Source organism: Sebastes fasciatus, chromosome 9 (assembly GCF_043250625.1).
Source record: "Sebastes fasciatus isolate fSebFas1 chromosome 9, fSebFas1.pri, whole genome shotgun sequence".
NCBI lineage: Eukaryota > Metazoa > Chordata > Actinopteri > Perciformes > Sebastidae > Sebastes > Sebastes fasciatus.
The window spans coordinates 7,928,725-7,942,556 of record NC_133803.1 but is presented as its reverse complement, the minus strand read 5'-3'; the positions used below and the strand labels follow the sequence as shown (position 1 = coordinate 7,942,556).

Here is a 13,832-nt window from a genome sequence, read left to right as displayed (position 1 = left end):
ATGATGCATTTCGTCGCGGCGCAGGCGCAGTAACCCTCCGGATCAGGATTCAGATTTCTGTCACAGAAGGTCTCTGATTCCTCCTCTTCTTCTTCTTCTTCGCTAATATGTCGCATTAATATCATTTTTTGCCTTCCTTTTGAACATGTTGACGAGAGGACTGGTTCCGGCCAGTTTATTACCTTCATAGAACAGTGAGTATTACCCGAAAATACATCTTAAATGTTGTTAAATATCAGAAACGCAGCACACAGCGTCGGACAACACTGTAACGTTGTGACATTATAGCTAGCTAAACAAGGGATTCAGGATGCTGGGAGACATGTCCACAGCATGTGTGTGTTATGGACAAATAAAATGTTCACGACAGCTTAGCTTGTTGCATCGTTATAGCCTATACAGCATTGCTTGATGGTGTGAAGCTGAATGCTGCTGATAAAAGGCAGCTCCACTTCGGACCGCTGCTACCAATTCAATTCAATTTGCTTTATTGATTATGACTGTCAGGTGAACAATATTGCCAAAGCGTCAATTCAATAATAAATTAAAAAAGAAACAAAAAAAAACATGTATATACATATATACAATTCATTAATCAAATTACAATATATAGATATTTAAAAAGAACATGCATGTAAATGGAAGAAAACAATAAAGAAGTAATCAATGTTTGTTGTGTCAGTAAAACAAACAAACAAATAAAAAACAATTAATAACAATATATTGCAATATCAAAGGATAAATGTAAAAAACAAACCCATGAAGTAGAGGAGTAAATAAAAGGCAGAGTATGAGTTACATCTATTATGTGTTGTAGTGGTTGTCTCTTAGGCTGTGACACTGACATATCCTGCCACCTCTCAGGTGTCTGCAGAACCTCCACCCAGACTACACCCTGTCAGGAATGCAGCAGAGCAACTAACGTCAGGCTTTTGGCACATTTAACAGTCAGTCCTTTTCATACAAGCTCGGTTGGTTACCTCTAATGCTCTGGCTTTGCTCATTTAGTTAACGTTAAGTTGTACACGTACCTGATGAAGTGTAAGTTTAAGTGTCAGTTGGCACAGACAGATGTTGCGAATTATAAAAACATCTGCCAAAAGATCCAACTTTACTGGCTCCCAAATTCAACCTTTGGTAAGTTTGATATGATACACGTTGGAGCTGAAACGTCTGATAATCGATTAATTATTTTTTTTCCCAGCTAAAATGCCAAACGTTGTCTGCTTACAGCTTCTCATTTGTTAGGGTTGCCTTTCTGTGTCTTAAGTGCTAATAATAGCCTTGGATTGTTTGTCAAACAAAACAAGCAGTTGTCCTGGGCTTCAGGATAATTGCAATGGACATTTTCACTATTTTTCAAAATTTTATAGACCAAACAATTAATTGATTAATCAAGAAAATATTTAGCAGATTATGTGATAATGAAAATAATTAATTGCAGCTCTACACTGGATAGTTAGTCCAAATTACTTTTCTATGTCCTTTTTGGTAGTGGATGGATGTATTATATGGGCAATTTAGTGTACGTTATAACATTTTTTTACTTATTATCGTTTCTTTATTTCCTTGAAGGTGTGTGCACATTACAGATGCAGGATGCGGTGTTGTCCCAGCTCAGCGCTTCACCTGCTGCGGTGTGTGCGGTTCCGGTCATGTGCCAGGAGAGGAAGAAACAAACTGCCGTCATGGATTAAGGAAATATGGGCTTACATTAAACTGCTTGTACAGTCATTGTACTTTAACTCCCTCACAGACTCAGATGTGGTTTTCGACTCAATCTTTGAACCAGCGTTTTGGACTGTGGACTATATCACCCGCTGGTTTGGCAGGGTGAGTGTGTGTTTTTCTGTGTGCTTTAATTAGTTACAGGGAGTTTCTAAGTTCTTCTCTGAAGAAAGCTCTCTGTGGGTGTCCCCTGTCTTTCTCTGACAGGTGTTTGTTTCTCTGGTCGTGGTACTGGTGAGCTCCGTCTTGGTGATAGTGTATGTGGTCCTACTGCCTTTTGTCCTTACCACATACTCCCCTGTATGGATTGCTTGGCACCTTTGTTATGGACATTGGAACCTCGTCATGATTGTTTTCCATTACTACATGGCCACCAAGACTCCCCCTGGGTATCCCCCTACAGTAAGATAACAACTACACTTTTCTGCAGAATCACAAATAGCTTTCCTAATCTGGATTTGTATTAAATTTACATTTACTAATGCAACGAAAATGTCTTCTTTCAACCAGGAAAAAAATGACAGTCCATTTGTGGCAGTCTGCAAAAGATGCGTCATGCCCAAACCAGCAAGAACACACCACTGTGGTATCTGTAACAGGTGAGTCAATGTTGTTTTTATTTTGTTCTGGTATTTCCGTATTTCCTTAATTGATGAGTGGTATGCGGTCTTATCTAATTTGGACCATCTGTTTTTTTTTTTACCACCAAGGCTGAGTTGTTGGGGGAGAAAAAATCCTTAGTGGTGTTATGTTCAATTTCAAACTTCCAAAATGCTAACACAGCCAATGAAGGTTAGCAAAGGGGCCATCCTTGACTAAGTTCTTGGTCAATCTTTAGTCATCGGATTTATTTTATTAATTAATTCCTTTATGAAAAAATCTGTAAAATTGTTTCTCCAGTATTGCTACCCATCTGCAAATGAAGAAATCTAGTTTTTGTTGAAGATAGAACCATGTTTGTGAAAATATGATTTTGAGGTTAGAGATGTCATGATTTTGTCCTAATATCTAATTGTTCAATCTCCAGAAGATCTTGTTGATTGCTTAGTAAAATATAATGGACTTACAGGGTGCAGGCCTGGTTAGCAAGGACTCTCATTATGGCCGGCTGTTGCCATAGCCTCATGTTAAGCAAGGAAAAACCTTGCAGAATTATTGTCTATGTAAGTGTCATACTGAGTATTTTCTTTTTTCTTTTGCAGGTGCATTCTGAAAATGGACCATCATTGTCGTATCCTTTGTGCTGACATTATTTATTAGACAAATATTATTATTTTTTGATGTCACTATGACAAGATAGTGGTTTTCCTTAATGTCAGCATCTCAGCCTGGCTGAATAACTGCGTGGGCCATTTAAACCACCGTTATTTCTTCTCCTTCTGCGTTGCCCTGGCCTTGGGCTGCATCTACTGCAGCATCAGTGGCAGAAACCTGTTCCTAGATGCATACCATGCTATTGAGGTGAGATGCTCAGACTCCCCACACCACACTGTGGGCCTGCTTGGCGTTTTGTCCTTGTAAGGCTTGTTGGGTATTGTCTCTTACTTTTCCTTCTTGTCTGGTGTGTTTCTCTGCGGGGCTTAACTGTTCCTTACTGACTCTGCCTTGTTTCTGTCTTTAACACTCGGGTTTGTGTATGCGGGCTGTTCCATTAGCGCTTTAAGCATTTGGATGTGGAAAAGCCCGGGGTGCCGGTAACAGGGATGGGACTTCTCATAGGGCTTCTTCCGCCTGGCCAGGTACAGTCTCAAAAGTACACACACAATATTGATTAAGCTCATGTGTTTTTATTATCTGTTAGTTATATAATATGTGCTCTTTTTAATTTTTTGTCAAGACCACCTATCAGACAGCTGCACCTCCGTACACCTTAAAGGATAAGATCGTTAATAAGAGCATCATCTACATGTGGGTGCTTACCAGGTAAAATATGCATTTCATGTTGCCTATTGCCATACACAGGTCCATATTACAAACTATTTCAAAGCAGGCTTTGTGTATGTAGAGTGTTGGAATGGAAACAAATATTAGCATGCATGCTAAATCTACTAAAATGTTTGAACGTGCTGCTGATTGACACTATTGTTCCAAAATACACACAATACACACAGGAAGTGGAGGAGCTGTTCATAGCTGCCAAACAAACACATGTATGACATGTTTGGAAAACCATTTTGCTTCCAAGTTCGCAATTTGACATATCTTTCATCACTTCCTGTTAATACAAAACAGTAAACTACCTTGATTTTCTTTCATGCCAACTCCAAACATTTGTGTACTATAGATTACATACTTTTAACAGTATATAGTGTAGAATTGTGACACGAATGGTTGTCTTTTATTATCTTGGCAGCAGATCAAATAAAATGTGTTTTGTTCTTTTAGCACTGTGGGAGTGGCCCTGGGAGCTCTGACCATGTGGCATGCAGTTCTCATATCCAGAGGAGAGACCAGCATCGAAAGACACTTAAACAGCAAAGAAAGACAACGAATGGAAAAACGTGGACGGGTGAGCATGTTAAATATTTCAAATGTCAGGTTGTGATAAGTTGAGGCAGGTTCATTTATGATGTGTCACAAACCCTCAAGAAAAAGAAATTAGACCTCTTGGTTTAAATGGCAGTGACAGTAAATGTTCCTTTTCTGTTTCTTTAACTGCTCTACCAGGTTTACAAAAACCCTTACAACTATGGCAAGCTGAATAACTGGAAAATCTTCCTTGGCGTTCAGAAGAGAAGGTGTGTCCCCCCTAATGTTTGTAATGATTCACTATGACCAATGCTGCCTTGCACTTCTTGTAACCTGTTCTGCTTTATCTTTTGTCTCTAGTCACTGGTTGACGCGTGTTATCATCCCCTCTGGACACGCCCCGCTCAGTGATGGTTTGAAATGGGATGTCTGCCCACTTAAAAAGGACTTAATACCTGTATGACAGACTCTACTCAGGCATACCTGTAGCCTAATTCAGCAGTCTTTGCTGTGTTCAAACTGCTCTGGTTGTTTGATGGTCCTTGCATGGTGGCTCCATACAGCTGAAGAAATGGGGTCATTTCAACCTCCAATACCTCAAAGACTTGCAGCGGCATCGCTCACGATGCTCATGATTTTTCACCAGTGAAAAGGCAATGTGTCATGGAAGGTCTCTCTCCACTAGGTTTTACTTACAGATGGGTCTTACTTGACTCGGAGCATTGTGAAAACCAGAGCAGCACCATGATAATGTGTTATTTATCTGTATTTTGTACCTGTTAAGTTAATAAATCTTTATAAATTGCTTTATTTAAACAATTGGAGAAAGTGAATATTCAGGTATTACTAAAGATACTGTTATTACACATACACAGATTGCATTTTTGTATATCAGACTCTTTAAAAAGTATAAATATTCACTCTGGCAATTTGAAGGTATGCACCTATGCCTAATTAACTGTCAATTATGGCATTCAGGTTTTTTTTGCTCCAGGATCACTTTTCATTACTGAGCGGACAAACTCCGGCTCCAGTGTTATGTCACAGTGTTGCTTACGCAGACAGACCCCGATACATGCTGCTAGTGGGGGAGGATTAATAGAGATGCAGATTTGATCTGCAGATTCATATGAATACATTACATAAGAAACAAGCAGCCCCAGTATTGGGGATGCACAAAGATGAAAGCAAATGAGCGAGAGGAGAGGAGATGTAAAAGTTTTCTCTCCCAATTTGAGCAAAATCCTGCTGGCATGAAACTATTCCATGGACATCATTTATTTGATATAATATTTTGTATTTAATGCTTTTGATAAGTAGATAATTAGAAAATGAATGGTGATCTTGTCAGTTAAAGGTTGAATGCAAGAGATAAGAGATTAAGGGATGATGACAGATTTCAGCCTGTTTCCAACCGTCTTTCACCCTGCCACTGCTCATCACATCCCCCACCCCCACACATACACAGACCTGTCACTATTCAATCTTCCAGTAGATGTCAGTGTTCAACATCTCAAGTTTGGTCAGAAGCTGTACAGTATGTTTGGGAAGATAAGGATAATTGATAGTGATAATAATAATTTAGAAAGAAAACAAGAATCCTGCAATTCTTGAAATACTTTTATATGAATTTGGTTTATATTCAAGGTCATCATCAATTCTAATAATTAGGAAACAACAGCATTTTAATAGAAATATCAAAACGGCATACATTTAATTTGACAATTTCCTCGCCTGTTGGCACTGTATGTTGGTGTTATTACATATGGTTGTGCTTGCGTGGACAGCCATTCACTAGAGTGACATGCTGTGGTGAATGCTTGACATAGATTTATAATAGCCAAAGGTTATAGTCTAAGAATAATCTATATAGTGCATATGTCCATATCTTCAATAACTGCTCTTATATCCAGATGGTAAAAGCCCTACACTCACGCTTGAACAAATTCAGTGTTTTCATGAAGAAAAGGATCAAGTTGAGCACATTCAATTGGCTACGGAGTGACCTTTACGCATTTTTATTGAGAGTACATTTTTCCTACATCATCTCTCAAAAATATGGATGCTTGGCTTCATGAGCGATAATCAAGTATTCCACCACACCTCAGGGCTGTTTCTGTTTTTACCTGTACCTGCGTATAGGCTTGCTATAAATGCACTCTGACTTATCAATGGATAGGATATATAGTGTTAACTGAATTTTTGTGCCAGTGTTAAATTGGATGAGATTAACTTGTTTTTAGACGAAGATACAACATAATCCAATTTAGATTTAACCTTGATAGATGCTTTTATTTACGTTACATACAATAATAATGACTTAGTTTTGCAGTGTATCAGGCTCTTTCCAAAGTTTTATTCTAATGAAACTAAATAGCTAAGCTTTAATAGAAGTGAGACTTCACCAGCAACAACAGCTGGTTTCTTAATTCTTAAACCATATAAATAAAACTTGAGGTGTTTTATTGCAAATTCAAGATTTTATAAAAAAACAAAAAACGTTATCACAAAAATAACATAATAATAAATACTTCCGCCTTGCATTTCAGAATAAAACACCCCGACAAGGGGTTTACAAACGTGCATTGCACAATAACCCTTAACATTTATTCCATATTTTGTGTTTTATCACCAAGTTTGTCGTAAGAATTTATTATTTAAAAATTCTGCTTGTCTGCAAACTAAATGGTAAATTATTTACAAACGCTCCTTTTTTTTTATTCTGGAGGGGTAATTTCTCAATTTCCGCTTTTATTCTGATGAGCTTGCAGCAGCAGGAGGAGGAATTGGTCTGAGCTGCTGCGCATGCGTGCAGACTGCTAAGGCTTTAATTCTGGATCAGTGCAACAAACATGGTTCAAACGGACTGTGTGAGTGAGCTGGATTCATCATGAATCGGGGGGAAATACGGAGAGTGATTATATTTTGAGAAGCTGTTGATATATTTGCTGGAGGCTCTGCAGGGCTCCAGACTGCTCCAGACTGGTCTCCAGCCCTCCAGCCCTCCAGCCCTGCATAGGCACACTGACACTGCTCCCTGTGTGGCTCTGCCAACCTGCTGACTCGCATCTCCTGCTGATCGCCGTTTACTTGCAAGCAAGTTTGGATGTGGCAAGCAAACTGCAGACGGATGCATAATTTAGCAGACTGGATTTCCGGTAGGCAAAATGAATCACAACTGTTTGTTTTTTTAATAATCCTCATAGCCTACAGCAAAAAGACCTGTGACTAATAACACTGCAAATTAATTAAATCCTACCGGAAGTAGCCCACATCATTTAAATGACAAACAGATAAATTAGTTAAAATAATAAATATAAATAATAATAATAAATTATTAAAAGTTATAATGCATAAACACATTTTTAAATGGAAAAATCAGAGCGACGGTGGCATGAGGTCCTTGCGCGTGCCCCCGTCAGCTGGCAGTACACGTGACGTAAACATCGCAGCTTGTCTGACCTCACAGGAACAAGGAGTGCTGAGCTGTCATTATTCCCTGTGATGATGATGCTTCTCATATAAGGCACTTCATTATTAACTGTTTATTTACCTGATCATAATATGCATTTAAAAGCATTTATATGTGAAATATGTAGATGGACTGATGGTTGTTGTCCTCGGTGTGGATTCTAGGGACAGTGATGGGAGGCTGTGTGGGGAGGAGCAGGATGGATGGACAAGGGAGTGCCCGGAGCTCGACAAGAAGCAAAAAACGTGGAGGTAAGAAGCTGGAACACATTGCAGACTGCAGCCTTCAGTTTCTGAAATAACTATCCCACATAATCAGTATGTTTGTGAATGCATTAGAAACTGCTGCACACATGGAAGTGGCTTAAGCAAAAGAGATGATGTCCTTGAAGCAGGAACTGGGAGTAAGACAGTTTCTATACATTTATTTTTTTAGTGAGATGAAAAGTGGTGAGTTTGAGAGAGCCTGCAAATATTCTTAAAGCATTGATTAAATGAGATAATTATGTTATTATAGCTAAGGGGAAAATGATTTTGTTGAGATGCATCCTCTGATACATCAGGCACAAAATTATATCAGGACACAATGCAGCAATTTGCATGAGAAGATGAAGCCTTAACATTTATGATAAAATGCAGGTTGGCTGTAGGATTCCCTAGCTACACCCCAATGACGTCTCTCTCTCCGTCTGGGAGCTTACTGTCTCTCAGGTGTTAAATGTTTCAGGCCTCATGGCTTAGTCATTAGTCTAATCTGTGCTGAGGACCTGCGCTGATACGACGGTGTTTCATGTAAACACTGGTCAATCCATTCCTTGTAGGAATAAAGCGTCTGTGCACTCAGCTGGGTTGTCATTCATTATGTATGGAGCAGCAGCAGCCTGCATTCACAGTCTTCATATCAAAGTTTGACCTACTTGGTGCATGATTTGCCTCATGTCGACCCGCTTGCAAAACATATTTACATGACCTCACAGACCATTTTCACAGCCTCAGACCTTCCACCTTTGTGAGATGCAAACACAGAAGGCCTCTGTAATGAACTGCCTACCTATTAGTTGTGGGAATGCAGCATCAGAGAGACACATTTATTCATATAAATAGCAGAGCTTTCGTGAAGGACAAAACATCACCTGTTGGGGGCAGTTCGCAGGAGTACAGTAGCTCCTCCTGTAATGGTCTGACAGGGGTTTATTGTCTGTTAATAGGTTTAGCATGTTGTTGCCTCTGGGTATTTCTATCCTGTCTCCAAACAGAGCTGATAGGATTAGGCCTCTTGTGTAAAGAAGCTGTATACCTTCTGTCGAGGACACTCAACTCCCCACCTATTGAACCTTTTTCTGTGAACTGATCGTGTGGTATTTTGGGGTTTGTGAGTATTTGATATTAGTAGGGATATACTGTAAGTGGAGGGAGTGTGGTCATTTTTAAATCAACCGGGGAAGCATCACGTCGGTTAACTGAGCTCTGAATCTGCACATTGTGGCAAACTTTACCAAGTGTTTACAACAGCTGGTTGGACGCAGCAGGACTGTCCTCTACCTTAGGGTCGGTTTCTTGAGGTCATTGATGCAGACTTTTAACTGACTCACATAAAACCTCAGAGTAACAACAGCTATGGGAGTACCAAACTCCAGGGAGTACAACTACTATCACGCTCCAAACACACCATTTAGGATATTGCTGAAAAGTAAGTATAGATTTTTGGGTGGGTTCTTTCATGTTTTCTGTTTTTCATGTTTACGCGGCTCACTGCGTTGTGCCGTAATTTGTCTCAGGGGGTTTTGTGTATGTTGATTTCACGATTGTCTGCGTTGTTGATGCTGTTGTTATTGTATGAAGGTTTTTAGAGTAGTAAACAATGCATACTGTAAATGAAAACGGAACAAATGGCTAAAAATACATGAAAAACAAACAGAAAGATTGAAAGCATCCACATTGCTGCCTCGAACTGAAATACATATGTTCACAGAGAGGTAACGTCATTTTGATGGGGATGGGGGATGTGAGACTGATTTTATTATTTGTTTTATTGTTTTATTTATTTTGCACAAATTAAGACTACACAAACATAACAAAAAAATAATATACTGTGCAGGACGAGGCAAAAAAAACACTCGGTCTATTTGAAACCTCAACCTGAATAGTGTTAATATTTCTCAATGTTATAGAGGACATAAGATTAATATACAGAAATAATATGACTACATAAAACACATAATTAGAACAAGATATATATAATAACAATAACAATAAATATATTAAAAAAATACATGAAATGTGTGTGATGTGCATAAGCAAGTGTGTGTGTGTGTGTGTGTGTGTGTGTGTGTGTGTGTGTTTATGAGGGGCCTTATTAATCTAGATGCTGATGTTTCTGTATGTATTTATATGTGTTTATCAATCCATTTGTGTTGTTTATATACACCATGGTGAGCACTGAAATACTCCTAGACTCTAGGCTATTACATAGTAGTACTGATTATTAAAATAGTATATAGAAATGATGCAGCAATACTGATGCCCAAAAATAATACTTTAATTTACTTGACAGAAGACTTCATCATTTCCTGTTTTGTTATATTTGAGTTGGTAGTTTTCCCATCCACCAGATAAGTTTAAGCTTGAGTTAAACAAACTTGGCTAAGCTTAGATTCCAGGTAGCTGTAGGTTTACAGCTGACGACATGTTGTTCACTCACACTCCTCTGACACAAACAGTCAGGCAGCTCAATGACTTACTACAGCAGGTTGTCATCACTGATTACATCCGCCTCATTCTAGTAAGCACAAAACCAAACCAAAAAGGTACCCACAGTGATGTTATGGTACTGTATGTACAACCAGGACCAGCTCTAATGGACTGAAAAATGTCAATTGTCATCACACAACGTATCGGAGCATTTTGCAATTATCTCAACATCCCTTCCAGGCTCTGTCAGTCAGGTGGCTTGTTAGGATTCACAGAATATTTGCATTTGTTTGGCTGGCATGTTAATGCACTCCTTTGCTGCTGCCTGTCCACAAGAACAAAGACTAAAAACCCATGTTAATGCAAGATGAGTACAAATTATGGAATATTCATTAACATAATAATGTCACAGACACTGGATCAGAGGAATATAGAGTGTACTCTTTTATAGCAGTTGACTTTCTCCAGATTTCTGCTATATTGTAATTATGGCTTTGAAGCTGAGAACAAGGAGATTTTGCATCAAATGCAAATAAAATGTTCTTCTGAATGATTACATATGCAGGCACACATGCAAGAAATACACTTTACATATATCCAAACTGGCAAACCTAAGACTCAGGCTGTCGCCTCATCTCTAAAGGTCATGGTGTCACATTTATCATTATATGGTGGCCTGCATTGTTTATGACAAAGAAAATCATTTAAATATATGCATATTGGTGATGCGAATGGCACCTCATACCCAACTTAATTAACAGATGTAGGCGTTTATTCTTGTTATGAAGCATTTTGCATCAGAATATATACCGTATTTGAGTGTGATAATTGATTTGTAGAGGCTTTGTGTTTATATTTCTGTGTGCTTGCTTCTTGTTTCAGACTTGTAATAGACCTTGAGTGTTTCTGCTTGCTTTCATTGGCCAACGAGTGCTCATCTCTCCAACCAATGCCTTACGGGATAGAGGGCAGATAAATCTTGTTGTGTGGAACCTGATTACTGCCTATAATCCACTGGTTGTGTGCTTGTGTGAGTGAGAGTGCATGTCAGTGCACATGTACGTGTTACTAGCCACTGCAGTAATCCACAGCACTATAAATAATCACTTTGATTTCCCTCCTGCTGTGAATCAAATGAGCTTTCTTGCTATGTTGGTGGAAATGACGTATATACGCCAGCATGGACACACCTGCAGTCACCTGCTTAGAGTTACTCGGTTTACGTAAAATTGGAGTTGTGACAAAGAGCAGTTGCATGCATAATACTGTAGCACTTTTACTGTTTTAGCTGTGGTCATTATGTCATTAGGTGCAAAAAGTTCCTGTAGTTCCTGTCACCTTTTAAAAAAACAGAACTTAGATCAGTCTTTAGGTCAGATTGAAAACTGCCTTCGTTTTTCTTTCAGGACGCAATGAGCCCCTCAAGAAGGAGCGCCCAAAGTGGAAGAGCGAGTACCCGATGACGGAGGGCCAGCTGAGGAGTAAGAGGGATGAGTTTTGGGATACGGCTCCTGCCTTTGACGGACGGAAAGAGATCTGGGACGCACTCAGAGCAGCAGCCCTGGCTGCAGAGTGCAATGACCTGGAGCTAGCACAGGCTATAGTGGATGGAGCCTGCATCACTCTGCCACATGGTATGAAACCACTCACAGGCACATGAATATACACACAAATGCCTTCTCAAATGTGGAAATGCGCTTCATCCAGCTATCAATTGTAAGCTGGTAAATGTCCTGGAACTTCCAGCACAAACGCATAAAACTCACTGTAATAATTCTCAAAATGTCAAAGGACAGTTTTCAGAATCCCAGAGTGCGTCAGTTGTTCAGAGATTACTGCTGTAATAGTTACATAATAGTCGCAGTGCTGCGTGACCTCTGTGAATGGATTGGTGCACAGAAAGCCATGGCAGAGTTAGGTGGAAAGAAACACTCTGGTTTATCTACTCACAGTAGATAAATCAAGGACACTGGTGTTGTTGATGTAAATGTGATGTAAGTAAATATAATGTAAATGTGATAGCCTTAGGTTTATTGGAGTAGAGAGAAAGGGTTTATGCATCAGGGCTAAAGTTACTGTTAGAAAGGTTTTTGGAAACTGGTTGTTTATGTAGTCCATTTGTCCCTCTGCAGGCTCTCTCACAGAGAGTTACGATGAACTGGGAAACCGCTACCAGCTCCCAGCCTACACTTTAGCCCCGCCCGTCAACCTTATCTCTGAAACGTCCAGTGATTGCAAAGTCTCTGACTCCACACAAAAACAAGCTCAAGCCCCTCCGTGCAGACAAGAGTTCCAGCTCCGGGTGCGATTGTCAACAGGTAAGGAACACCCAGTATGACCTACAGTATATAATATGACCTTTAAACCAGACTGCATGCATATGACATTTCATTGCATCTTGTCTCATCTAGGCTGGAGACTGATTCATAATTCATAGCTTTTCATTGTCTCGCAGCTTGTTCAGAAATGTGTGTCAACTCTATTTATGCCCTGTGGTTTTCTTAGGAAAAGATGTGCGTCTGACAGCGAGCATGGCGGACTCCATCGCTGAGCTGAAGAAACAATTGGAAGAACAGGAAGAAATCGAAGTGACCCGCCAGAGGTGGTTCTTTTCTGGGAAGCTCCTGACTGACAAGACTCGTCTTCAAGACGCCAAAATCCAGAAGGACTTTGTCGTCCAAGTGATTGTGAATATAAACCCTCTAGTCATAGCTAACTGAGGAGTGAAACAGAAGGCTATGAAGAGAGGAACATATAAAGGACGTGCCAGAGAGGGGGGGCAGGAATAGGAGTAGGGCTTGAAATCATTTTCCAGTTGGCACAGCAGTGGAATTTTGTGTACATTTTTATATAAGAAATTATTGCTTTTATATTGCTCCTTTTTGTATTTTTTCCTTTTTTCCAAATGAAGTAAGAATATTGAAAAGCACTGAAACACTTTAGATTAAAAGTAGAGTCCTAAGATGCACATCTCAGTGTCTGTCTGTCTGTCTGTCTGTCTGACATCCACTCACAGCTCTATTGTTTACACGGGCCCCCCTCCTCGTCATGTGTGTTTGTACTAGTGTTTGAACTGAATATGGTTCATCTGGGGGTCCGAATAAGGAAAGTCCATTCCCTCTTTTTTTTTTTTTTAAAGATTTCTGTCATGCGATTTGAGAAATAGCATAAGGATGGCAGAAAACTGTAGAGAAAAATGTAAATATCAGTTTCCATATGTGTTGTTTGGTCATGTAACTATGTGCACACTACCTTTTCAATTCACAACTGTATATTCGTAATAAAGACAGGGAATATAACGAAGGCACCTTTCTAAAAGGTAATTAGAGATTTTCAGGTTTGTTTTTTATTTCATCACTCCAAACAAAATATTGTAGTCTTAAGTACAACATGATGCTCACTGTACTTGAATAACTTATCAATAAATATTGTAAATTTAAAATCATTCTCCGCTTTCCTGATTATAAGTCACC

The 13,832-nt window shown here is 39.3% G+C and overlaps 2 protein-coding genes across 6 annotated transcripts; both read left to right on the top strand.

Annotated features, from left to right (window-relative positions):
- Window positions 1-47: 47 nt before the first annotated feature.
- On the top strand, window positions 48-5,016 carry zdhhc16a (zDHHC palmitoyltransferase 16a). 2 transcript variants are annotated; one of them, XM_074645742.1, is made up of 11 exons: window positions 48-194; window positions 1,576-1,833; window positions 1,936-2,130; window positions 2,239-2,327; window positions 2,931-2,959; window positions 3,056-3,189; window positions 3,384-3,467; window positions 3,566-3,651; window positions 4,114-4,237; window positions 4,396-4,466; window positions 4,558-5,016. In XM_074645742.1, exons 2-11 carry the CDS (start codon window positions 1,600-1,602, stop codon window positions 4,658-4,660), a joined length of 1,149 nt encoding a protein of 382 aa, XP_074501843.1. In that variant the 5' UTR covers window positions 48-194; window positions 1,576-1,599; the 3' UTR covers window positions 4,661-5,016. The 2 variants fall into 2 exon arrangements, with proteins under 2 accessions (XP_074501843.1, XP_074501842.1); XM_074645741.1 differs by lacking the exons at window positions 48-194; window positions 3,384-3,467.
- Window positions 5,017-6,951: 1,935 nt separating this feature from the next.
- On the top strand, window positions 6,952-13,804 carry ubtd1a (ubiquitin domain containing 1a). Of its 4 annotated transcripts, none has more exons than XM_074645746.1 (5): window positions 6,952-7,067; window positions 7,834-7,920; window positions 11,766-11,993; window positions 12,492-12,677; window positions 12,865-13,804. In XM_074645746.1, the coding sequence occupies exons 2-5, from the start codon at window positions 7,842-7,844 to the stop codon at window positions 13,077-13,079; spliced, it is 708 nt and encodes a 235-aa protein (XP_074501847.1). In that variant the 5' UTR covers window positions 6,952-7,067; window positions 7,834-7,841; the 3' UTR covers window positions 13,080-13,804. The 4 variants fall into 4 exon arrangements, with proteins under 4 accessions (XP_074501847.1, XP_074501844.1, XP_074501846.1 ...); XM_074645743.1 differs by having other exon boundaries at window positions 6,955-7,355; XM_074645745.1 differs by lacking the exon at window positions 6,952-7,067 and adding an exon at window positions 7,646-7,723.
- Window positions 13,805-13,832: the final 28 nt, after the last annotated feature.

Bases quoted from the DNA above. Each gene is read 5' to 3' on its own strand.
- zdhhc16a (XM_074645742.1), top strand. From the start codon at position 1,600: ATGCGGTGTTGTCCCAGCTCAGCGCTTCACCTGCTGCGGTGTGTGCGG. The intron at 2,328-2,930 runs GTGAGTCAATGT...TTTCTTTTGCAG, and splicing joins CACTGTGGTATCTGTAACAG to GTGCATTCTGAAAATGGACC. The intron at 4,467-4,557 runs GTGTGTCCCCCC...TTTTGTCTCTAG, and splicing joins CTTGGCGTTCAGAAGAGAAG to TCACTGGTTGACGCGTGTTA.
- ubtd1a (XM_074645743.1), top strand. From the start codon at position 7,304: ATGTGGCAAGCAAACTGCAGACGGATGCATAATTTAGCAGACTGGATT. The intron at 7,921-11,765 runs GTAAGAAGCTGG...TTTTTCTTTCAG, and splicing joins AAGAAGCAAAAAACGTGGAG to GACGCAATGAGCCCCTCAAG. The intron at 11,994-12,491 runs GTATGAAACCAC...GTCCCTCTGCAG, and splicing joins CTGCATCACTCTGCCACATG to GCTCTCTCACAGAGAGTTAC.